This window comes from Emiliania huxleyi, assembly GCF_000372725.1.
Source record: "Emiliania huxleyi CCMP1516 chromosome Unknown EMIHUscaffold_131, whole genome shotgun sequence".
NCBI classification, from domain to species: Eukaryota; Haptophyta; order Isochrysidales; family Noelaerhabdaceae; genus Emiliania; species Emiliania huxleyi.
This window is the reverse complement of record NW_005201277.1, coordinates 92,176-116,281: the sequence shown is the minus strand read 5'-3', so window position 1 is coordinate 116,281 and position 24,106 is coordinate 92,176. Positions and strand designations below refer to the sequence as shown.

General features: G+C 65.2%; 5 protein-coding genes across 5 annotated transcripts; 2 read left to right on the top strand and 3 right to left on the bottom strand.

The window, feature by feature from the left end:
* Nucleotides 1-106: 106 nt before the first annotated feature.
* Nucleotides 107-2,709, bottom strand: EMIHUDRAFT_455046 (hypothetical protein; the record flags this gene model as incomplete). Its single annotated transcript, XM_005788862.1, has 7 exons — nt 107-165; nt 460-517; nt 685-771; nt 1,131-1,193; nt 1,326-1,646; nt 2,067-2,129; nt 2,212-2,709. Coding segments are annotated over 7 exons (1,149 nt in total), but the record flags the coding sequence as incomplete, so codon positions are not given.
* Nucleotides 2,710-6,521: 3,812 nt separating this feature from the next.
* Nucleotides 6,522-7,810, top strand: EMIHUDRAFT_455045 (hypothetical protein). The gene is made up of 4 exons (XM_005788861.1): nt 6,522-6,697; nt 6,778-7,263; nt 7,414-7,470; nt 7,545-7,810. Exons 1-4 carry the CDS (start codon nt 6,547-6,549, stop codon nt 7,691-7,693), a joined length of 843 nt encoding a protein of 280 aa, XP_005788918.1. The 5' UTR covers nt 6,522-6,546; the 3' UTR covers nt 7,694-7,810.
* Nucleotides 7,811-9,127: 1,317 nt separating this feature from the next.
* EMIHUDRAFT_440545 (hypothetical protein) lies at nt 9,128-9,879 on the bottom strand (the record flags this gene model as incomplete). Its single annotated transcript, XM_005788860.1, has 1 exon — nt 9,128-9,879. A coding segment is annotated over one exon (419 nt), but the record flags the coding sequence as incomplete, so codon positions are not given.
* Nucleotides 9,880-10,040: 161 nt separating this feature from the next.
* Nucleotides 10,041-10,694, top strand: EMIHUDRAFT_362423 (hypothetical protein). The gene has a single exon (XM_005788859.1). The coding sequence runs from the start codon at nt 10,100-10,102 to the stop codon at nt 10,385-10,387; it is 288 nt and encodes a 95-aa protein (XP_005788916.1). The 5' UTR covers nt 10,041-10,099; the 3' UTR covers nt 10,388-10,694.
* A 238-nt stretch (nt 10,695-10,932) lies between these two features.
* EMIHUDRAFT_440543 (hypothetical protein) lies at nt 10,933-11,906 on the bottom strand. The gene is made up of 4 exons (XM_005788858.1): nt 11,545-11,906; nt 11,409-11,474; nt 11,101-11,332; nt 10,933-11,077 (listed from the first exon to the last, which is right to left on the bottom strand). Exons 1-3 carry the CDS (start codon nt 11,701-11,703, stop codon nt 11,147-11,149), a joined length of 411 nt encoding a protein of 136 aa, XP_005788915.1. The 5' UTR covers nt 11,704-11,906; the 3' UTR covers nt 10,933-11,077; nt 11,101-11,146.
* Nucleotides 11,907-24,106: the final 12,200 nt, after the last annotated feature.

Here is a 24,106-nt window from a genome sequence, read left to right as displayed (position 1 = left end):
GCGGCCGCTGGCGGCACGGCTGGAAGCGCCGCTCCGCCGCCGCAGCGAGTCGCGCGTTGGAGGTGGCCGCGGCGGCGGTGGGCGGCAGCGTGCAGTCGCGGCCGCCGATTCCGAGCCACGAGCAAAACGGGGGTAGCGCGGGGAGGGCGAGCTGCGACGGGGTGCCTTCGCTTCGCATACGCCAGCCTCGGGGCGGCTGTGCGCGGTGTACTCAAGGGCACCGCGTGGATACGAGGGAGGCGAATGCAGGGAAGACCGCGGGCCACGGCCGAGTGCAGCTGAGTCCGTGTCCTCTCGGGCGCTGGCTGGGAGACAAGAGTGCGTACTCCGCTTCTAGGCGCGAGATATGGGGAGATATGGGGAGATATGGGGAGATATGGGGAGATATGGGGAGATATGGGGAGATATGGGGAGATATGGGGAGATATGGGGAGGTACTCCGCTTCTAGGACGGCGAGCCGTTGAGAAGGAAGACACGCTGAAGAAAGGCCGGGTGCGTGTGCAGCATCGACGGCGCCTACGAACTCAGAAGAAGAAGACGAAGAACTAGAACGAGCTACAATGAAGGCCGGGGTGCGTGTGCAGCATGGGCGGCGCCTACGAAATCAAGAAGAAGAAGAAGAACTATAATGAGCTATAATGAAGGCCGGGGGGGGAGGGGGGCGTGTGCAGCATCGGCGGCGCCTCGCGCTCCCTGCCGGGGGGCAGCAGCGAGCCCGAAAACGGGAGGCGGAAGGTGTAGTAGTAGAAGGAGTCCTCGGTGGCGGGCACCTGTAGTAGACGCCATATCTCCCCATATCTCACCATATCTCGCACCTGCAGTAGACACGCGCAACTCCGCTGCCATTTAGTGTCACCGGTCCGGGCGGTGTGTCGGTCGAAGCCCCTCTGGTGATATGGGGAGATATGGGGAGATCCGGGCGGGTGTCGGTCGAAGTCCGCCGGTGATATGGGGAGATATGGGAAGATCCGGGGAGATATGGGGAGATATGGGGAGGTCCGGGAGGGTGTCGGTGCCCGCCGGCCGGCTTGCCACGCCGTGCTAGCCCCGCGGCGAGGAGTTGTGCTGCCGTCCCTCGCCCCTGAGTATGTGTGCTGCGGGTGGGACGTGCGTGTCGGCATGCGGGCACCTGCAGCGTGGTGAACTTGGAGAGCAGCCCGGGGTGGAAGACCGACACGACGGAGTGCGCGTCCTATGGGGAGATAAGGGGGAGATACGGGAGATGTGGGGAGATGTTCCGTGTCTAGGAGACGAGGACGTCGAGCGGCTGCGAGATATGGGGAGATATGGGGGAGATATGGGAGATGTGGGGAGATATTCGCGCCTCGCAGCGGCCGGCGGACGTGCGTAGCGACAGCTGGACGTACCACCGCATTGGCGCCGACCCGCGCGGCCGGGCGTCATTGACCATGGCGCGCGCGTTCAGAGGCTCCTCCACGGTGAGGCGCATCGAGAAGACGCGCTGCAGCTGCTCGAAGTCGGCCGCACCAGCAAACATCGCCGCCCCTCCAGGGCAGCGCCGGCCGAGCAGGAGGCAGGCGCGCGTGTCGGTGGTGTGGTGCCGGCTGCCGCTGCTCTCGAGGTTGAGAAAGGCATGGTGGATGTGCAGCGGCGGCTGGCCGATCGGGCGCCCGGCCTCGTCCACCTGGCAGCCCAGTTGGAGCCCACAGTCCACGCACGGGGGAAGAGTTCAAGGCTGCTCGTTGTGTCTGTGTGCCGCTCCCGTGTGACAGTTCCCTCCGCCTCTCTTGCACCCCACCCGTACCGCAGTGTGGCTGGTCAGAGTGTGTCTCCGCCTCTCTAAGTAGTATGCCCTGCCCTGCCCTGCCCTGCCCTGCCGTACTACACTGCCCGCACACTGCCGCACAACTGGCCTTTTAGATCCCCTACCTGCCCCGGGTGTGAAACCCACACTGCCCACCCCCGCCCATCCCACACTGCCCGCTGTGAATAACTGCCCGCTCGCGAGGTCTCGGAGGAGCTTAGGGTATATCAAGGGAGCACCAGGGTGATGAGCGCGCCCCATATCTCCCAATATCTCCCCATATCTCCCCATATCTCGCACCAGGGTGATGAGCGCGCCCGTGGCGCAGACGGCGCCGTGTGCTGCGATCGGCTCACTGAGCCCCTGCGCGACGGCGAGATGGCCCGAGATCACCCGAGATGGCACGAGATCGCCCGAGATGGCACGAGGGATATGCCGAGATCACCGCAAAGTCGTCCCACCCCAGGAACCAAAAGTCGAACCCTCCGGTCGACTCCATCGGCCCGACACGGACTGTGTGCCACTCGCCGCCGCCGCCGCCGGTGTCGCTCTCCCCGCCCGCACTGCCGATGGCGAGCGAAGCGTCTGGCCCGGGCCCTGACGGACGCCCGTCTACTCCGTGCACTCCAAACGCAAAGCTGTCGTCGGCCTGCTCCGGATCGGGCGCGGCAGCGCTCGTGCACACGCCGGCTAGCAGCTCGCCGCGAGGAAGCACGCTCGCGCGCCGTGCGAGCGCCTCCGCGTCAGACCGTGGCGCCGGCGTGCTGCCCCGAAAGAGGTGGCGGTTCTCGGGCACTAGGTCGATCTCGGAGCCGTCCGGGATGAAGCCGGACGTTGTGTTCACCGTGTAGCGACCCTCTGCGCCGCGGAGCGAGGCAAAAGGCTGCCACTGCAGGCTGCACGCCGTCTCCTCGAGAGCGGCTCGCAACAGGGAGGCGTGCATGTGTGTGTGTACTCACACTCACACTCACACGGCGTGTATGCAGTCACACAAGACAGCGAGGGAGAGAGTGTCTTTTGTGAGAGAGAGTTCTCTTGTTTAAATTCTTTTGCGTGAAATCCGGCATTTTTTTCACGCCTGCTCTGCTGAGGGGAGGGGCGGGGCTCATAGCGGCGAGTCGAAAGGGGCGCGCCCGGTCCTCGACGGAGCCGCGCGCCCCAAACGACCCAGGCGGCGAGTAGTTAGTCGTTCGTCGTTGAACCTCCGGCATGTAGTTGCCCGTGGTTAGCGCCCGCTCCCCTCCGTCGGAAAAAAAATCTTCCTTCGGGGACACACGATTCCAGAAATGGTTGTGTCCCCGCTCCTCGCTCGCCCGGGCGGAGGGTATGGCCGCGGAGGAGGCGAGTACGTGCCGCCAGGCCTTCCGCAGACAGCCTCTTGGGCAGACTGAGGGTCGGCTTTGCGTGGCGTGGCCCGTACGCTGCGCTGCGCAAAGCTGCGTATGCGGAGGGAGCATCCTGTGCTTCCACCGGGAAGTGCGCACCTCCTGCAGCTGGTGGAAGGCCGTGCCGCCGCTCGCCTGCTCCGTGGACAGGGCGGGGAGGCGGCGTCGCAGCGCCGCAGCATCCGCTGCACGCCGGTGCAGCACTCTGCTGCCTGGTGGGCAGCATGCTGGTGCTGTGCGCGACGTTTTCGAGGCTGCAGTGGCGCTGCACCGCAAGCCACGGCGAGTGGCCCGCAGCATGCGCGGCGCCGCGCTTGGCCCGGACAGCGCCAGAGAGTGCCCTCGATGGGCCAGCCTGCGCGGCGCGAGCGCCGCACAAGCTGACGCATCGTCTGCCATTCTCTGGTCGACGGCGGTCAATCTCACGATTGTCGATCAAAACCGGCGGGCTTTGTGACGCCGTTTACGCAATCGTTTTTTTGGCCTCGCTTTCTCTTTTGCTTGGTTTTATTTTGTTTTTTCGTTTGCGAAGCGACAGAGGGGGGGGCGGGCGGGCGCTAACTATGGGCAACTACATGTCGAAGGTTCGAGGTCGACTACTCGCCGCCTGGGTCGTTTGGGGCGCGCGGCTCCGTCGAGGACCGGGCGCGCCCCTTTCCCGGCGCGGCGTAGGTCCCACTCTGACGTATAGAGGGGAGGCACGGACAACGGCCCAATTCATCAATTCCACTCATCTTCTGGTGCCTAGCCCCGTGCAGCGGCGGTCCGGCAGGCTGCCCCCAAGGCCCCCTGGGCCGCTGCGGGTTTTGGAGTTATGCTTTGGCACAGCTTCGGCGATGGCGGCCCCTCTCTGGGGCTTGCATAGGCGGGGAGTCTCCCTCGCTGGTCTCCTCATTCCCTTTTTTCTTTTTCTTTTGAGCTGGGTGTGCCGCCGCGCGGCGCTCGCGCGGCGGCGGTGGTTGTTGTGTGTGTGTGGTGGTGGTGGTGGTGGTGGGGGGGGGGGGGGGCTCGGGGGCGCGCGGGGCAGAGGCTCGACGATCATCGGCTCGCCGGGGGGGGAACGAGGAGGGGGGATGGGCGGTCGGCGTCGGGGTAGAAGCAACAGGGCGTACGGGGTAGCCGTCACTTTCCTGCCTCACAAGGGCGGGGCTGTCCCGGAAAGTGAGAAACGCCGGGCAGCGTGGCGCATTACTGAGCCCTCCCATACGTGCTTGTGCTCCTCCTTCGCTGTCCCATCTCCTCATCTCTTTCCCACCTAGGCGGGGCGGGGGTCGGGGGGGCGGCGGGCGCGGGTGCGAGGTGCGGTGCGGTGCGTGCAATCGTGTGTTTGGCGTCATGTCGTGTGTGCCTTCGCTTGTTCCAAGTAACAACGAAGTCTAGCTCAAAAAAAGAAAAAGAAAACCAGAAGAAAAAGAAAAAGCGCAGCACAAGCCGGTCGCGTAAACGGCGTCGAAAAGCCCGCCGGTTTTGATCGACAATCGCGAGATTGCCAGAGAGCGGCATGTCTCTTGGGAAGGGTCCCGTACTGTGTCTCGGATGGATGTGGTGTGTGTGTCTGTGTGTGCGGCCTGTCAATGCGAGCCACACGCGGCATGCGAGGAACGTGACGCGCGGTGCCTCTTCCAGTAGCCGTCGCCCGCTCTTTGCGCCGTTCATGGACGACCCGATGCCGCCACCGGCGCCACCCCCGCTGCCACCGCCGTCGCCTTGTGACCAGGGCTTTGTTCCAACGTGCGAGCACGCGAAAGGCTTCGGACTCTGCCGTGTTGGGAAGGAGCCGTGCCCAGAAAGTTGCGTCGCAGAGGTCCGCCCACCCTCAGCTGAATGCACAAGGGGCGGGAATAGAGTATAGACTTGCTGAGTTGTTACTCGCCCCTCTCAGGTGCTTCGCGTTTGCCCGGAAACGTGCGCGTTGCCCCGCAACGTCACCGAGGGGCACGGCCTCTGGAACGAAAGCAGCGAGTTCATCCCTGCCGATTACGACACGCCCGCGCCCGAGGCTGCCAAGGCTGCAATCTGTGCCGCATGCAGCGACCGCCCCGGACTCAAGTGCTGCCACAACCATCCGCACGACGACCGCCGCCGTCTGGAGACCGCCTCGAGTGGGAGTTGCGGCGCCTACATGCCCTACGCAGCCGGTACGCCGCTGGTCCGAGCCCTGGCCGCCCACGTCGGCTCCGTGTCCGCTCTGACTGGAGGATCGACGATGAGCGACAGCGACGGCTACGTCCCTTCCTTCTCCTATGGCTTCTACACGTCGGAGATGGGCAAGTACATCGACATCCTCACAAAGCTCCTAACGGATCTCAGCTCCATGGTGGGCACGCAGCGCGGGGCGCCTGCGGCGTCCATTTTTTGAAATGTCTGCCAGGCTCACCTAAGCGGCTCTCAGAAACACTCGTTCAACATCTCGAGATCACTTCGTGACCACGTCGAGAAATAGATCTACACTCGCCTCTCGCGCGAGAGAGATCCTCGAGGCGAGATCACGCACACAGGTAAATCACGGCTATGTCGCTCAGAGGTAGAGGTAAAGGGCGCCCACGGCTGACCAGAGGTAAAGGTAAGAGGGCCGCAGGCCCTCAGAGGTAGAGGTAACCTAGCCCCCTCCTACCCGGCCCTCCCCCCGGGCCGAATGAAAACAAACGCAAGGCGGACACACGCACATCGCTCACGGGCCCACAGACACCCGCACACACCCGCCGCCCCCGCGCGCGCCCCACCCCCCAGCCGGGAGAAAGGGGACTGACAATTCTTTTTTACTGAAAAAATCTGTCATGAACAATCATAAATCACAAAGTGCGCACGCGAGGCGTTGGCTCACTGGTCCTCAAGACTCGACGAGAGAGAGAGAGAGAGAGAGAGCGGCTTGCTGCTCGCTGCGATGGCGAAAAAACTCGTCTCGCCACACGCCAAGGGCTTATGCTCTGGCGAGACGTGAGGCGCATGCGCCCAGGAGGGGAGGGGGCATGTGTAACGACACTGCTAGAGATGCCTTTCGGGGCCCAGAGATAAAACTTCTGTGATGCCATGCGTGACCTAGTAGTGTCCCCAGCTATGGGCGTGTCCACGTTGGAGCCAGGTGTGGTGTGGGCGCGAGAATAGCTCCGCCGTTCATGGAGGCAACCGATGCGAGTCGACTGGTGTGTGTCGTCGTGGTTTCGTATCAAGAATTCTCTCTCTCTCAAGACTCGACGAGAAGCAGAAGCGAACGTCGATGTTTTTGCTGCCGCGGCCGTTTGTTTTGGCGCCGATGCAGCGCCGTCTCTCGCCGCGCGAGATGGCGCCGCCGCGGCGTCGGCGCCGCGATCAACCGCGGTTCACAGATTTTTCTTAAAATACACAAAAAGAAACGCGCTGCGCCTCGCTGCAGCCAGCCCGAGCTCGCCCTCGCCATGATCGCCCTGGCGTCTAGCCTGATCGCGGTCGCGCTCCTCCATAGCAACACCGCCGCCTTCCGGCCGCTTGCAGCTTCGCGGAGCTCGAGCCGAGCCGAGGCGCGGTTGGCGCAGACGAAGAAGGCCACAAAAAGTAGAAAGAAGGCAGGCGCCGGCCGCGCTGGGCTCGCCTCGCCTCCCTCCCCACCAAACACAGCGAGGCTGATGCTGTCCTCCCTCCTGACTCAGGCGGCGGCGGTTTCGGCGCCTCCAAGCCCGCGCCCAGGCCGTCTGCACCGCCGCCGCTCGCGACGGTGAGCGAGAGCTTCCGGATCTCGGAGCACGCGCTTCCCTCGGGCGAGGGAGTCAACACGATGTTTATGGGCGCCTACCTGATCGAGGACGAGAGCGTGTGCGACGGCCTCGTCGCACTCTTCGAGAAGGACCCGGGTGCGCTGGCGCCCGGCGTCGTGGGCAGAGACGGGCGCGCGGTCATTGACCCGACCTCCAAAGAGTCGCTGGAGTACTCCTTCCAGCCAGACGACGCTCGGATCGAGTGGCGGAGGTACGTGACGGCGCTCCAGGCGTGCACGATGAAGTACACGGCGAGGTACCCGTACGCGGCCAACCACGTCTCGCCCTGGGGCCTCTCGTGCACGACCAACTACCAGTACTACCCGCCCGGGGGCGGGTATAAGATCTACCACACGGAGAGGAACGGCCGGATGGAGCCGGGTGCGTCGCGGCGCCTGGTCTCTCCATGCCGTCGGCCTGTGGGCGGTGTCTCTTCACACCTCCGGCTGTGAACAGGTGCGTCGCGGCGCCTGGTCTCTTCATGCCGTCGGCCTGTGGGCGGCGTCTCTTCACACCTCCGGCTGTGAACAGGTGCGTCGCGGCACCTGGTGTTCATGACGTACCTGAACGACGTGAGCGACGAGGGGGGCACGCAGTGGTGCCCGCCGGCCCGACACGTCCACTCACACGTCCATGACGCGTCCGAGACGTGTCTGCCGCAGGCACGCAGTTCTTCCACCAAAACGTGACGATACAGCCCAAGAAGGGCCTGACGCTCGTCTGGCCGTCCGACTGGACCTTCATGCACCGCGGCGTCTCGTCGCCGACGCAGGAGAAGCGCATCATGACGGGCTGGTTCAATTTTGCGTGAGGCGGCGGGGGGCACAGGATCCGCGACCATGTTTGTGCATGTAGTACCCCCCGCACAGCGCAGTGCTAATACATACATACCCCCACGAAATTTGTAATTAAATTTCGAAATTCTTTTATACACGATTGTGAAAATGAGCTTGAGGGCGGTCGAGTGCACGGGGCTAAGTGCCTCGCCGTCCTCGCAGGCAGGAGTCGCCGCGCCAGTCCCGTGCCCCCGCTACGGGAGGTGTGGAGGGTGAGTTGAACAGGGGTTGTGCGCCAAGCCCTCCTGCTCTGCTCCAGCCGGTAGACAAGTCTTGTCACTAACAGAGTAGAAGGATCTGACCTCGGGGCCGATGTGACCAAGCGCTGGTAGCGTGGTTTTACCTCACACCCATGGTCTCACAGTGTGCCGGCAGTCGCCGAGCAGTGTCGCTCACACAAGCCGCAGCACAAGTGACTGAGGGCCAGTGAGGGCGAGCCCATCGCTGTCACAGCTGTGGTAGCCGCACAGTAGGCTGTGTCAGCTGTGCAGAGTGTGTGAGCAGCAGAGGAGCTGCTCTCCAGGCTTCAGGCGCAAAGAGCTGCATGCCACCGAAAGCGCTGTCGAGGTTCGCCGAGCGCGGCGCAGGTTGGAGGACACCGTCACCGACGAGCGCGTTGGAGTATTCACTCCGGATAATGACGGCTACACGCACACGAGCCGCGGTCGTGTAGCCGTCATAGTGGCGAGGCGCGGGACCGTCTGTGGCGAGGTGGGTCGCGTCCTCCGATTTTGTTACCCAGCATCCACACCCTTTATGTCCTAAATAAATAAATAAAAACGGACACCTCTCTACTGTGAGATGGGTAAAAAGGAACAGGCCCCCGCCCTTGCGATCTTTGTGCAGGGTTCTTTGTGGGTGTGGTCGGCGACTAGCCGGGGTCGTCCTCCCGATGGGGGACTAGCACTAGCCGTCTTCCACATGGTCCCTCGGGTCCCTGCTGCTCCTAATCTCTTCGTACATCCTCCTGCTGATCTCCGCAAAGTCCTGCTCCCTCCCTCGTCTCACCCTGCGCGTCTGCTCCGCCTCACCGTCTTCTGCCCTGCGTCGTCTGGCGACGGGTCCTCCATAGTCGGTCGAAGTCGCCGCCCTCCTCGTGCCTCTTCCCAACGTTCCCTCGGCGGCCGATGCCGTCTGCTCCGGCTCCCCAGTCCCCGGGTCTGCCCTGCTCTCGTCTGCGCTAGTTTCTGCTTCGTCCTCCTTTATGTCCTGCGAGATTTCTAAAATTCTTTTGTAAACACTACAGGTTGGCTCGCTAGTCGCTCGCCGGGCCCGCGCAGCACGCGCGGGCCTATTTTTGCGGTTGATAAGTGGCACCTTCGACATTGCGTTTCTTTTCTTTATAGGCTGTGTGTGTGTGTGTGTGTGTGTGTGACTCACACTTTATAGGCTGTCCTCTATTTAGGATTCCTAAGCTTAAAGGCCCGCTAAACGCGCGAGGCGGTGGCGGCGGTGGGGGGGATTGACAGGGGAGGCGGCGGGATTGACAGGGGATGGGGCGGCCACGAGCGGAGCGGCGGCGAGAGGGGGGGCGGCGGCGAGGCGCCAACGAGCGAGGAGCCCGCGCCATCAGAGGGACGCGCCGCTGCGAGATGGAGGGCGGCGGTGACGGAGGCAAGGCGCGAGGCGGCGGCGGCGGCGGCGGCGGCGAGAACGGCGGCACCGAGTTGTCTCGGTGAGCGGAGCGGCGGCAGGAGGAGGAGCAGCTCGCTGTTGAGCGCTTTTGAGCCTGGGAGCCCATGTCACTGCGACCGGCGTGCCCGGGAACAGAGATCGCGCGCGCGCCGCCACTCACGACGCGCACGCGATCTTCGCGGAGTCGGGTCCCCAGAGGGAAGCGGTCTTCTCAACCGACGTCCAGCGGCGCGGAAGGACAGGCGCAGCGGTGCACCGCGCCGCGTTGATTCGCGACCACCGTCGGCCGCGGACGGCGGCGGCGTGGCGGCCGCGGGCGCTCGTGAGACGCGCCGCTCTGCGCTGGTTCGGTTCGTTCGACTCGTTGTGCCGCCACACGCCCGGCGGCCGCGGGTCCCAGAAGTGGTTGCGCGGGCCTCTTCCTGGCGGCCGCGGGACGGCGTCGGGCACGTCGTCGGTCGCAACAGATGCGTGGCGAGCCGCGGCACGTCGTTCCTGGCGCTGGTGGTTTGAGGTCGGCATAGTCCAGAGCAAGGTGGACGAGTCGCGAGCTTCAGCTGGCCGAGGGTGCCACCTTTGTGCTCTTTGTGCACGAAATGGGAAATATGTATGTATTAGTAGGGACGGCTCGATTGGACGGAGGGTGGACGCGTCCAAGAGGGGGGGGTCAAAGGGGGGGGGTCGGCTCGTATTGGGTTCTGGATTTGTGTTATATTACCCAAAAGCTAGGCTACACAACGCCCTCTATGTTGGGTCAAGGCGGGCGCCTAGAAGAAAGCGCCGCCCCCCGAGGGGGAATCCCACCCGTACCCCGAGCCCCCGTCGAAGAGCGCGTCGTTCTGGATTTTGCTCTCGGCGTGGATGAGCGGCCTCGGATCACGGTCACGTCGGCGAGGACAGCGACGGCGTCGTTGGTAGCGCAGGGGCGAGGGCGTCGACCGACGGGCGGCGCACCAGGAGCCCTCGCTGGCGCGGTAGGTCACGGAACCACGGGTCGAGCCCCTCCGCCAATCGAGGCGGCGTCGAGACGGTGAGCGGCTGACGTCCTCGCGGGCGTGGCGGAGTACGGCCGACACTATGTGCTGCGGCAGCCCGCGGAGACGCAGGAGGCGCGGCGGAGCGGCTGCGCTTGGACGCGACGGCGAGGCTGGCCGGGCACGCTGTCGTCGAGACAGGCACGCACGTCGAGATCCTAGGCGAGCAGGGTGGTCGGCCACCATCACGTGGCGGGAGGAGGGTTCGGGCGGCCGGCTCGTGTGGATGCGGTCGAGTACGACGGCTACCCGGACGCCGAGCCTCTCCTCTCCTTAGAGGAAGAGACGTGGTAACCCAACAAGTGTTTCATACGATAAGGATATAGTGAGAAAAGTGCTCGGGAGAGGTCGTACGGGGCGGTTCCGTACTCCTCGGCGTGGGTACTGACATCCCTGAGCGCGCGGGAGCGCGCGGGCGATTGCGTATTATTGCGGGCCCTGTAGAGGGATATCGATATGCAGCGCGCGCCTTGTGCGCTTGTGGTAAAAATGTAGAGCGCTATTCATTAACTCCCTGCCGTTTAGCGTTTTCTATACATTTTGTTGTAAAATTCTATACATTTAGCTGCGCAGATACAGATCCCGACTGTTCACAGTGGGGATGAGAGAGAGTCGTCTCTAATATGTTAGCTCGTCGTTACGAGGAAGCCTCAGCATGTTACATAAAACGCCCTATGCCAACGCAGCGCAACTCTTGGAAGTGGTTAGCGCGATCCAACCCTTGCCGCTTGAGCCGAACTGCAAAGTTGCTCGTCACCTCTACACCTGCTCCACCTCTGGCAGCTGCTCCAGCTGCGAATCCTCCTCGGTAACGACTGGGTCGGACGTCGTCGAGCCGCGAGGCACGGTAGTGAAGCGCCCGATATTCGAAAGCGAGTCGCGGATGCTCGAGCGAGCGCTCACCGGGGTTGCGCCCAGAGCCTTGGCCAGCAGCACGAGCGACACCTGTGAGACCGGGGGTGCAAGATCAGTCGCTTCAGGAGGCGGGCGCTGTGGCAAAGGTGCCGCCGGGGGAGCGCACCTCATGGTGCAGGCCAGGGAAGCAGGCAATGGCGAGGGCGTCGTAGAGCCCGGCGTTGATGAGCTCCTGCGGCGGCGGGGAAGGGGGGCATGGAGCGGGCGGGACATAAAAGATCGACCGCTGATCGGCAGCGTTCCTGCGGCGTGGTCTCAAAAAACTTGGCGAACTCACAGCCGCCGCGGTCGAGGTCGTTCTCGTGCGCCATGACGATCTTCAGCCTGTCCTGGCGCGCCTGCTTGACCTGCTCGGCCAGCCGCTCGTCGGACCAGGTGTCGGCGTTCAGATAGAGAAGCATGTGCGTGGCGTCGCCCGCCTCCTCGGCGGTGGAGACGGTGAGACCGGAGAAATTGGTGGCGAGCTCGCTGGCCAGCTCGTCTGCGCCCTCATCGAACGGCGAGGCCCAGAGCACGACGGACTTGGAGAAGGAGATCGGCTGGCCCTGGACCTCGCCCGGGATGAAGAGCGCGAGGGAGGTCAGGTTCAGGTAGTGTGGCGAGCAGAGGAGGAGCGCCTGTGGGTAGGTGCGAGGGGGCGGCGGTCAAGGTCGAGGCGACGGCAGAACAGCTGCAGGTCCGTGGCGGCACCTCGGAGATGATCTTAAGCGAGACACGCTGATACTCGTCGATGCGGTGCCACGTCGTCTGCGCCCACCCCCTGTCAAAGATCTCCGGCTGGAGGACCTCCGGGCACTGTGCTCGCAACTCCTGCAGTCGTGCAGCGACGGTATGCGTGAGTGAGTGCTGGCGTGCGGCGGCGGCGGCGACACCGCCCCTCAGAGCCGTGTGTGGCGAGAGCAATCCCCGCAGGGTCATCGAGCAGGGGTCGGGCGGGGAGCGCCTGCAGCGTCCCGCCGCCCTTGGCCGGGTCCGCCTCTTGCACGAGGACGAGCGGCTTGCTCTTCTCGAGCGACGTCCGAATCTCGCGCAGGCAGTTCTGCAGGCAAGGAGCGCACGAGTAGTCGTGGGCGACACAGCGAGGCACGGAAAGGGAGGGGCTGGGGGAGTGCCTTCGAGCGGAAGTAGCCCTTCGACAGGAAGAAGAGCATGACCTGCGTGCGGTCAACGTAATCCTCCAGCGACCCGATGTCCTTCAAATCATCCACATCGAGGAAGATCTTGATGCCGGGGATCAAGAGCTTAAGCTCATTCTTGATGACCGCGACGGCGTCTTGGCCGGTGGACCTATTCGGGGAGTGGCGGGTCGTTCTGGCGGGTTCTCCTACGCCGCGTCTCCCTCTGACCACAGGACTGACCAGATGTGCGAGAGGAAGAGGTGCCACGTGAGGCCGTCCACCAGAGCCAGCTCGGGGGGCTGCTTGGTTGAGACGAGGCGAATCGTGGGGACCTTGGCAAGGCGGCGGATGGCGATGATGGTACCCACGAGGAAGATCAGGAGCGCAGCCGCAGTAAGGACGAGCATCCAGTTCACCAGTCCATTCTCAGACCTGAAGCCGAGGACGGCGGAGGCCGACTGCCCCGGCTCGTCCCCGGGGAATCGCAACTCGATGTTGAGGAAGATGGTGGTCCAGCTGGCACCGAGGAAGAGGAGGAGGAGGACGAGGCTGGTGGCCTGCAGTGCGAGCCGCGTGCGTTGGGCTCAGAGTGGACTGCAGAGTGACTGCAGGGGAAGGGCGTGTGTGGGGTGGGTGATGGACTGGCGATGGCGATCCAAGCGTGTGCTGAGAGCTGCAGCACAAGCAAGCGCAAAGGGCGCGTGGGATGGGCGAAGGGCGCACCACGGCGAGGATGTTGTCCCCGAACCGCTTGTAGGGCTGGACCAGGGCGATCGCGACGGCGTAGCACGAACACACGAGCACCGCCACGACGAGACGAACAAAGGAGTCCTCCTCCTCGGCAACCAGCAGCACGAAGCCCGTCAGAAAGAGCTTGCGGGCCAGATCGGCCGCCTCCCACCAGTACCAGTTCCTTTTGTACTCCCGGTGAAGGAAGGCGGTGGCCTTCGTCAGCGCGTTCGGCGACTTGGCCTGCAGCGGCTTGTAGCATGCGAGAAGAAGGGCCGAGTAGAGGACTAGCGAGCCGACCGGCCAGATGACGACGAAGCCGGTGGCGAGTCTCGTGATGGAGTCGTGCTCGTCGGTGCCGCACTCGACGCTCGCGTCCTGCCGCATGTACTCGACCAGAGCGAGCGTCTCGCCCGGCGCAGAGGTGGTGTAGCCCTGCGCACGCACATCGACACAAGCTAAGGGGGTTGGGGGGGGGGGGGGGTGCTTGTTTGTTTGTGGCTAGCACCTGGCACGACCACGCGCGCAAGATTGTGGCGCTCACAGACGGCACGAAGAGAAAGATGAGCACGAGACCCGCCGGCGTGAGGTCGAGGAGGCCGAGCGCCACCTCTGCAGGCCATGAAAAGACCGCCGCATCGTCAGTTTCGGCCAGCGCCGTCGGTGGCTCCGCAGCTGAAGACGATGGTGGCTCCTGCAGCTGTGCTTCGCCACCGAGAACGTTGCTTGTCGCGCCGTCGACCTCGGAGCCGCTCTCGCGGCCAGCCCCTCGCCGAGCACGCCGCCAGCGAGCACAGAGCCGCAAGACAATGCCAGCAAAGAGGAGCAGGGCGATGACGCCGATGGGAGAGATCGCGACGGCGACGAGCCGGGACTTGTGCGGCAGGCACTGCACCGGCAGCACGATGCCCGACCAGTCGATGAAGACGGCTTCGGCCAGCGCCTCCGTCCAGCCCGTGTACCGTTCCGGCAGCCGCGCCGAGTAGGTGGTGGAGAGGACGAGGCAGACCTGGTAGAAGCCAAACAAGATCTTGAACTTGGGGATGAGGCCGATTTTGTAAATCGCGTCACCGGTGCGGTCGGCGATGCGCAAGGGAAGTCCGATGAAGCGCTCCTTCCTCCATTCGGTTTGCCCGCGCTGAGTTGAGTACGCCAACGCCACGAGGCCAAACGCGACGCAGAGGCCGAGGGCGGTGCCCGCCATGCGCCCCGCCGCCGTGCCGACAGCGACGCACTCGTTGCAGGCGGCGCCGTCGGCGTCCAGGTAGTGGTTCGGCTCGCGGCAGAGCTGGCACTCGGGGCCGGCGAAGGCGTCTGCGCAGTAGTCCAAGCCGGCCTCCTGCACCCTCCGACCGCTAGCCTCTCCCGGATCAACATTGCCGACACACCGCGCCTGGCCCGCCTGGCCATCCCCTCCAAAGGCGCGGCACTCTGTGAGCTCGGCGCTGGAGAAGCTGGCGCGCCAGAAGCCGAGCGGGACGCCGAGGGTCTCGAGGGTCGTGCCGACCGGGCACGCGGCGTCCGATGGGCATGGCTTGCAGTACTCGGTTGGGGATTTGAAGACGTCGGCCGGGTCGGCGCTCGCCTTCAGGTAGAATCCCGCCTTGCAGACGGAGCAGGTGACGCTGCCAGTGCCGCTGGCAAGAGGGTAGGGGCAGGGGATGCACTCGCCCTGGCCCTCGTTGGCGGCGTAAGTGTCGGCAGCGCACTCGTCGCAGGAAGAGCTGCCGGCGCCGGAGGACGTGCCGCGAGGGCACCTCTCGCAGATGCTCTGTCCGGCGAGGGCGGTGAAGGTGCCTGGCGAGCACGGCGTCTGCTCGGTGGAGCCCGTCACCGCAAAAAAGCCAGCATCGGCCGGCGTGCAGTCGTCCGGCTCGTCGTTGTCGGCCGCGCGCGAGTAGCTGCCGCCCTCGCACGGCAGCGGCGCCGACGCGCCCTCGGCGCAGTAGCTGCCCTCCACGCACGGAAGGCAGCTCGTCGCGTTCGACTCGCCCTGGTACGTCCCGCCCGCACAGCTGGCGCACTTGGAGAGGCCGGCCGTGGCGGCGAAAGAGCCCGGCGAGCACTCGGAGGGCGGCGCCGCCCCGCCGCCGCACGACGAGCCGGCGGGGCAGGTAAGGCACTCGGGGTCGCCGCTCCGGTCGGTCAGCCTGGCGTACGTGCCCGCCTCGCACTGCGCGTCCAGCTCGCGCGACGACCCCACCGGGCAAAACTTGCCGGGAGCGCAGCGGACGCAGGCAGCGGCGGCGGGCGCGCTCTGGTAGTAGCCCTGGCCGCACAGCTCGCAGGCCTCGCTGCGCGCCTTGGCGGCGAAGCTACCCTCGCGACACGGCGTCTGCTCTGTGGAGCCGGTGGTGGCAAAGTGGCCCGGCGAGGCGTCGACGCACTGCGAGGCGGCGGTGAGGTCCGTCTTGTCCGAGTAGGTACCCGCATCGCACGGCAGCGGCGCCGACGCGCCCTTGGCGCAGTACCGTCCCTTCTCGCAGTCGCGGCAGGACGTCGCGCCCGTATCGTTCTGATAACTGCCGGCAGGGCAGTCCTTGCACTCACTCAGCCCGGGCTCGCCGCCAAACGTCCCAGCACGGCAGCTCGCGCAGGTCTCGCTGCTGTTTGCGCCGGTGATCGGGCCAGAGGTACCGGGGGGGCACTTCTGACAGGCATCTGGTGAGCTGCTGCCCGTCTTCTCGTTGTAGCTCCCCGCAAGGCAGGGCGTGAAGCCGCCGCCACAGTCGTCTGTGACTTCGCAGTATCCACCCGCTTCACACGTGTCGCATGCCGTCTGTCCGCGCTCCGCCTGGAACTCGCCAGCAGGGCACTGCATGCACGCAGCCTGGCCGGTGAGGTTCTGGTACTGCCCTGCGGCACAGTCGAGGGGCTGGATGGTGCCTGCATTCGGGCAGAAGCTTCCCGCGGGGCAGTCGGTGCAGCTGGTGGCGTTGAGCTGATCGGCGAACGTGCCGGGAGGACACTCGTCGCAGGGACGGTCCGTGCCGGCTGTGGACTGGCTCGTCCCCGGAGAGCAAGGGAGGCACGACTCGGCACTGGCTGCGCCAATCACGGGCATGTAGAAGCCCGGAGCACACGGGAGCGGTTCCGCTGTGCCCTTGGGACAAAAGTGGCCTCGCTTACACGCACCTTCGCAGGAGGAGTTGGTGAGGCCGCTCCTGTTCCCATAGTAGCCAGCGGGGCAAAGGTTGCACTCGGGGACGCTGAAGTCGCCAAAAAAGGAGCCCTGGTGCCGCATCCAGCTGCCCAAGCGGCAGTCCCAGTCTATCGGCTTGTCGGTCTGTATCGTCGTGTCGTCGCCAGCAGTGTTGCCGGTGAAGGAGGCGGCGCTGATCGAGGAGGGCGTGTTTGAAAGGTACAGCACCGAGCCTGAGAGGCTGGCTCTGTTGTCGGTGAAGTCGACATCCGCGATGGAGAGGGACTCGCTGTTAGACGCGAAGACGACGCCGCCCCACTGCGGTTGCGAGGAGAGAGCGGGGTGAGGCAGCCGTGGCCCTCTACATCTCTCGCCCCGCTGCCGTGCGGCGCTGCAGGGGTGGCGGCTAGTTTTTTACGCGGCGCACCTGAGAAGCAGAGCAGCTCGTCACGGCCGAGCCGATGATCGAGACCACACCGCTGTTCTGATTGGCGGAGACGACGCCGCCGTACTGCGGTTGCGAGGAGGGAGCGGGAGTGAGGCAGCCGTTGCCCTCTCTGTCTCTCGCCTCGCTACCGTGCGGCGCTGCTGGAGGCCGGCTAGCTCTACGCGGCGCACAGAGCCAGCAGAGCAGCTCGTCACGTTCGAGCCGCTTATCGAGACCGCACCGCTGTCCTCCGCGTAGACGACGCCGCCCTCCTGCGGTTGCGAGGAGAGGGCGGGGGTGAGGCAGCCGTGGCCCTCTCTATCTCTCGCCCCGCTACCGTGCGGCGCTGCTGGAGGCCGGCTAGCTCTACGCGGCGCACAGAGCCAGCAGAGCAGCCCGACACATCCGAGTTGATGATCGAGACCGCACCGCTGTTATCCACCCTGACGACGCCGCCGAACTGCGGTTGCGAAGAGAGAGCGGGGGTGAGGCAGCCGTGGCCCTCTCTATCTCTCGCCCCGCTACCGTGCGGCGCTGCTGGAGGCCGGCTAGCTCTACGCGGCGCACAGAGCCAGCAGAGCAGCCCGACACATCCGAGTTGATGATCGAGACCGCACCGCTGTTATCCACCCTGACGACGCCGCCGAACTGCGGTTGCGAAGAGAGAGCGGGGGTGAGGCAGCCGTGGCCCTCTCTATATCTCGCCCCGCTGCCGTGCGGCGCTGCTGGAGTGCGGCTAGCTCTACGCGGCGCACATAAGAAGCAGAGCAGTCCGACACATCTGAGTCGATGATCGAGACCACACCGCTGTACTGCGCGAAGACGCCGCCGCCGGCCTGCGGTTGCGAGGAGAGAGCGGGGTGAGGCAGCCGTGGCCCTCTCTATCTCTCGCCCCGCTACCGTGCGGCGCTGCTGGAGTGCGGCTAGCTCTACGCGGCGCACATAGCCAGCAGAGCAGTCCCTCACGACCGAATCGATGATCTCGACGTCGCCTGCGCCACTCGCGTACACAACGCCGCCGTAGTTTGTCGCCCTCCCGTTGACGAGGTTCAGCCCCCGCAGGGTGAGGCTGCAGCCGCCCGAGAGGTAAAAGAGCCCGATCTGTCCCCGGCCGTCGAGCGTCGCGCCCTCGCCGCTGCTCGCGACGGTCACCTTGATGTCGGAGGAGCAGCTGATCTGGCTGCCCAGCTTGAAGTCTGCCCTGGACGGCAGGTAGATTGCGACGTTGGCTTGCGAAGCAGCAGCCTCCGTGATCAGGGAGCGGAGCTCGGCCTCGCTCGCCGCGGCGACAAAGTCCGGGGAGAGCGGCGGCAGAGGCGACAGAGGCGGCGGCGACGGAGAGGACGGAGGGAGGGCGGCGAGGATGAACGTCTCGCTGCCATAGGATCCGGAGCCGAGCGTGAACGTATAGCCCGCACCCTTCCACTCGTTGCCGGTCCAGCCGTCGCTGTACGAGTCGTACATGTCGAGCGTGCACTCGCCGAGCGGCGCGGACAGGGTGCCGGAGTAGGGGGCCCCTCCACTGCCGATCAACGCGCCGCTGCACGTCAGGTCCCACGACACATCGGACTGCCAGTCGCCGCCACCCACAGTGACCTGGAAGTCGATTGGCGGCGCCGGCGGCGGCAGCGACGGCGGCGACGGAGAGGGCGGAGGGAGGAGGGCGAGGATGAACGTCTCGCTGCCATAGGATCCGGAGCCGAGCGTGAACGTATAGCCCGCACCCTTCCACTCGTTGCCGGTCCAGCCGTCGCCGTACGAGTCGTACATGTCGAGCGTGCACTCGCCGGGCGGCGCGGACAGGGTGCCAAAGTAGGGGGCCCCTCCACTGCCGATCAACGCGCCGCTGCACGTCAGGTCCCACGACACATCGGACGGATAGCTACCGCCACCCACAGTGACCTGGAAGTCGCCCGAGCCAGACGTGTGGACTGATGGCGGCGGCGGGGACGGCGGCGGAAGGGACGGCGGCGGCGGCGGAGGGTACGGCGGCGGCGACGGCTCGGGAAATTCGGGAGACGGCGACGGCTCAGGCTCGGGCGACGGCTCGGGAAATTCGGGAGACGGCGACGGCTCAGGCTCGGGCGACGGCTCGGGAAATTCGGGAAACGGTGACGGCTCGGGCGATGGAGCTGGCGACGGCTCGGGAGATGGCGACGGATCGATGTCAACAGAGCCAATCTCCCCAGAGCCAGACTCGCCCGAGCCAGACGTGTAGACTGATGGTGCACATGCCAGCGGGAGCAGCGCGGCGAGAATCAGCAGCCACGCGCCACGCCTCGCCCCCGTCCGGCACCGCACGAGGCGCCCCGAGCTGCTCCTCCGCACCGAGAGCAGCACGCCGCCGCACGCTCCGAGCAGCACGAACAAGGCGGCCCAAAACTGACAGCGCTGCTGGGTGCGGACAGGCGCGGAAGAGGAGGGTCCGCTCATGAAGGGAAAGTGGAACGGGGAGGGCAGGTCGATGGAGAGCTCGTCGGTGAGTGCGTGGTGAGGCTCCGCATGCCACGCAACGGGGGCGGCGCAGCGTGGCTGCCGGTCGGCGCACACACGTGAGACGGAGGAGATATCGGACTGGACCGAGTTCGAATCGGAGATCTGAGCGGCACGGACCTCTGCAGGCCATGCCGGCTCCGCGAGAAGAGGGTCGATGGCCCGGCCAAGCTGGAGGAAGAGATCCTTGGTTGTGGCTGGAGAAGCGGTCGCCAATCTGTTCACCCGCCACTCGCCGCCGGCGTGCATGCTAGAGACGGGCGCGCCGAGGCCAGTCTCAACCAGCTTCTCGGGCGTGATCCCAGCGTCGGCGGACCGCATCTCGGGCGACGTGCCGTTCACGGGCAGGACGGTTTCGCGAACGATGATCCCCGATCTGCTGCTGTAGACGGGACCGATAGAGTCGATCTCGGGCTCGCCCTTGCGCTCCATGGTGTTGCGCGAGGCCGGGACGGTCTCCAAGTCGGCCTCGGCCTACACGCCAACAACAGGCACAATCCGGAACCGGAGTACAAAGCTCGCACATAGAAACAGCCAGAGGGGCGCTCACCGGCTGCTTCTCGTAAAGGTCCTTGACGGACGCCGGCGGCTCGCCAATTAGGTGCAACGGCTCGCCCACCGCCTCTTTGATCGCTTCCATCAGTGCTTCCCACGAGCGCCCGTCCTCGTGCCCGCCCTGAACAGCGCGCGGGCTGTTAGTCGCGAGCTTGCGGATACTGCACGCGCGAGCGAGCGCGCACCGGGTGGTTGGCGGGCGCGCTGTCCGACGACACGATGGCTGCAAACGAGCTGGTGTCGTTGCCGCCAACCTCGCAGAATCCGTTGGGCGATGCCGGCGTGAACGGCTTCGCGACGGTTGCGGGAGGCGATGTCGGCCACGGGGAGTCGTACCGCTGCGAGGAGAGAAGCGCGGAGGTGGCAGAGCACGAGGAGTGCGCAAACGCGGCTCCGAGGCAGATCAGCGCGAGGATGCCAAAGAGGCGGAGCAAGTTGTAGGACTTTGGCCACGGGAACCGGCCGGCGGCAGAGCCCTCGGGCGTGGTATTCGTGGTCGTCTCGACGTCGACCGTCGCACCCTGAACAAGAGGGCGCGAGACTGGCCGTGTGAGAGCGGCGAGCGAGGGAGGAGGCCGCATAAATGCAGGCGGCGCGCACCGAGTCTGCGGTCGGCGGCGTGGAGCCGCCGGTCACCTTGCCGGTGCCACCGAGGATGCCCTCGTTGCCGTCCATTTTGAGCAGGGCCCCGAACCTGTTGTTGCCGCCGACTGGGGCGATGCTCTTGGTGCGGACGATCGGGGCGGACGCGCCCTTGCGCCCCTTCTTGCGGCGCGTGGCCCTGTCGGGGATGCCCTGCGCACGCGCAAGCGGTGGGTGCGTCAATAGTTGAGGCTCTGCGCGTACAACCGCAGCGTGCGAGGCGCTCACCGCCGGGGCGAGCTTCTCCGCTAGCGGAGACTCCTTGCGCTCGATCTTGCGGAGCGGGGAGGGGGTCTTCCACCCGTCGATGACCTGCGCGCGCGTGCCGTGCGGCAGACGAGAGGTCACAGGATCAATGTAAGTGCCCGCCTGTAGGACTCGCGTGTCCCCGCAATACCCGCGTGTGCGTCTGCTGGGAGGTGCTCACCGCCGGGGCGGCCGTCTCCTCTGGAAACTCCTTCCAGTCGGCGTCGCCCTACGCGTCGAACGCGGGATGGGGTCACAGAGTGGGTCGGCAGCCGGCGCGCACCAGGCGCTCGCCGCCGTGGCGGCGGGCTTCTTCTCCTCCGGAAATTCCTTGATCGACGGCAGCGGCGCGCCGCCGGCCTCCGCCGGCTTGAGGGCCGTGGCGACCTCGGTGGCCGGCTTGAGCGCCGGGTTCTTGATGGCGCCGGTCTCGTCAACGCAGGCCTCCGCGCCAGACGTTGCCGCAGGGATGTCCTTCTTGAGGGCGCCCTTGACGGCGCCGGTGGGGGCCGTCGGTGGGCCGGTCGGGCGCGTAAACTTGGACCAGAAAACGGCGGGCGGGTGGGTGGCGAACATGGCCTTGGCCTTGTCCGAGTCGACCGCGCCCGCGTCGGGCGCCTTTTCCGCGGCCGGGTCCTTCTTGAGGACGTCCTCCGTGCCAGACTTTGCCACGGGGATGTCCTTGACGTTCTTGACGCCGCACGCCTGTGGGCGAGGGAAAGTACGCACAGGCTTTCAGAGACGGGAGAGGGATGATAACGATCCTGGCGAGCGCACGCGCACCTTCGCTCCGAGGAGCGAAGGCGACACCGACTCGGAGATGACTCCGACCTTCGCGAAGGACTTCATCGGCGAAGACTCGCCCGCGACGTTGCCACCGCTCGCGTCAATGCCGTCCTTGAGCGGGCTGGGCTCGCTCTCGGGCGGGATGCCGACGGCCTTGGCGCCGGCCGGATCGTCGACGGTGAACGCCTCGGGCACGGCGTCGAGCGAAACGCCCGCAAAGTGGACGCCGGCGAGCGAGCCGGCGGGCTCGCCCTCGGACGGGACGTTGCCAGTGCCGGTGTTGGCGGTGCAGGTGCCGCCGGTGCCGGTGTCGATGCCATCCTTGAGCGAGACGGGCTCGGAGGGGATGCCGACGGCGTTACCTCCGTCAGAGACGACGACGGCCGTGTTGTCCGCCAGAGACGCCTGTCAGCCACAGAACGCGAGAGGGTCGTCTTGCAGGGAAGGCGCAGCGTTGCGTGCGTTGCAGCGGTGCGCGTGTGCATACCCCCTCCCTCAGCCACTGCAAATTAACGCACACCTGCTTGTCAGCAAGCGGCGGCGGAGGAGAGAGCTTGAGCACGAGCTTGCCACCGGCGGCCGGCACGAGCTCGACTTTGAGCATGTTGATCGAATGAATTCCTGCAGAGAGTCAAGAAGCGGTTGAAGGTGGTGTCCCCGATGGTAGGTGCAGGCCAGCGCTCGAGTGGCCCTCGCGGCTGCGGACACAGAGTCTTGGCACTCTCTAGATGTAGCAGAGATGCGAGGCGGTGCGAGTACCCGCGTAAGAGAGGGAGGGCGGTCGGACGGGTTCGCGCGGGACAAGGGTGTGGAATGGGCAGCAGCGGACGCGTCTCGCGGCCTCCTCCATGGCAGCGGCTGTACCTGCGAGCGGGAGTAGGCAGGCGGTGCGAGGCCGAGGGGGGTACAGCCGCTCGCGCCGCGAGCGAGGGCGCATCGCATGGTCGGGGTGGTGAGGGGGCGGCGGGTTCCGTGAGCAATAGGCGTCGCGGGAGTCTAGGTGTGCAGCTCGCGGCTGCATAGTCGGGCGCAATGCGGCGCGGCAAGCGCGAGCGGACGAGGAAAGTGCTGGCTTGCCTTTGTGCTTACGACTCGCTCTCTCCGCGTAGAGCGTTCACGCAGAGAGCGAAAGAATTTTCGCGGAAAGATCTTCGAGTCACCGTTCACAGTTGTGCGGTGAATATTCCTTGTGTGGATGTCAGGTAAACGCCACAGCCCGAGCCCGAAGGGCGAAGGAGAATCCCACCCCTATCCAACAAAAGTATTCCGTAGCACGATCGAGGGGAGATCTGAGAGAGAGAGAGATTTTAGCTCCCCCCTACCCGGTTGCACTCGTGCGACGTAGCGGGGGTTACCCACGACTACGTTTACGAAAACATAAGTAGTCCCGCGAGGTGTGAATTTGGCCGCCCAGTTAGCCCCCTTTCCAGTCCAGGGGTTTTTTCGTGGCAAACCTCGTCATCCTGCTGAACAAGCTCCTCTTGTAGCTCGATCGGTACCTTAGCCTAAGCACGTTTTTCTCGCCAAGTACTATCTATATTCTTTTGCTTATATTCTCGCCAGACCATCTATATTCTCGAGAATATTCTCGAATATTGAGAATATTTTCACCACGCGAGAGGTCAGCGGACGCCAAAAATCGCTCTAAAGTAGAGGTTTGTGCTCCCAAACCGCTCAGGAACGTCCAAAACTTAAAGATTTCCGTCTGCATCGACCCAAAACCTACTTTTGAGGGGGCAAAAGAGCTGTTTCGAGAAGCTCTAGTCAAGACCGTTCTAGACGCCGCGATGTAACGGCGAGAATATTCAAGAATATCTTGAGACTCGAGGTCAACCAAGGTCAAGGGCTGAAGAAAACTCATAGATTCTTGAGAAAAAGCCGCGCCGGGGCATCTATATTCTCGAGAATATTCTCGAATACGAAAGTGCGCGGGACCATCTATATTCTCGGAGATATTCGAGAATATTGTGCTTAGGCCAAGTGTCACACCGCCATCGCCGTCGGGGAGAGGGGGGACGACACTGCTCTGGCAGCGTCCAGCGTGCACCTCGATCCTGTACCGTGTAGTTTAAAAGAAAGTTTAGTCGCGCGCCACACCTCGCTCGACCTCGAGACGCTCCACACAGCCTCCACACCGCTCACCGGTCCATCGTCCAGACGTCGGTGCGTTACGGCGTGCCGTATCTCTAGCAGCTACGAGCTGTCACTCGTCCTGTCCTCCGGCTCCGCGCTGGTCGTAAAAGGCAGAAGGGGTCGAGGTGAATAGGACAGCGCGAGAAGGCCAATAGACATGCAGAGAGGAGCGAGAGAGCGAGAGACTGGACAGACGCACCACCACCAGAGATACAAACCGCCACCGCCGCATGAGAGTCAGACCTCCCCCACCCCCCCCCCTCCCTCCCTTCCCCCATGGTACACCGTACCGCGCACGTGCCGGCACGAGCGCACGCGCCCGCCGCAGACACCGGGGCTGGCCTCCTGCCCGCACCGCCGCCCTCGCTGCCACCCATCGCCTCTGCCCCCCGCAAGTCGATGCCCCGGAATCGGCACAGACGAGTCGGCAGAACAAGCGAGAGGAGCGAGCGAGCAAGCGGGCGAGCGCGCGGCGGGCGGCGCGGGGGGGGCGGAGGGAGGGGGCGAGGCGCCGCCCTCGAACCCGTGGCGCA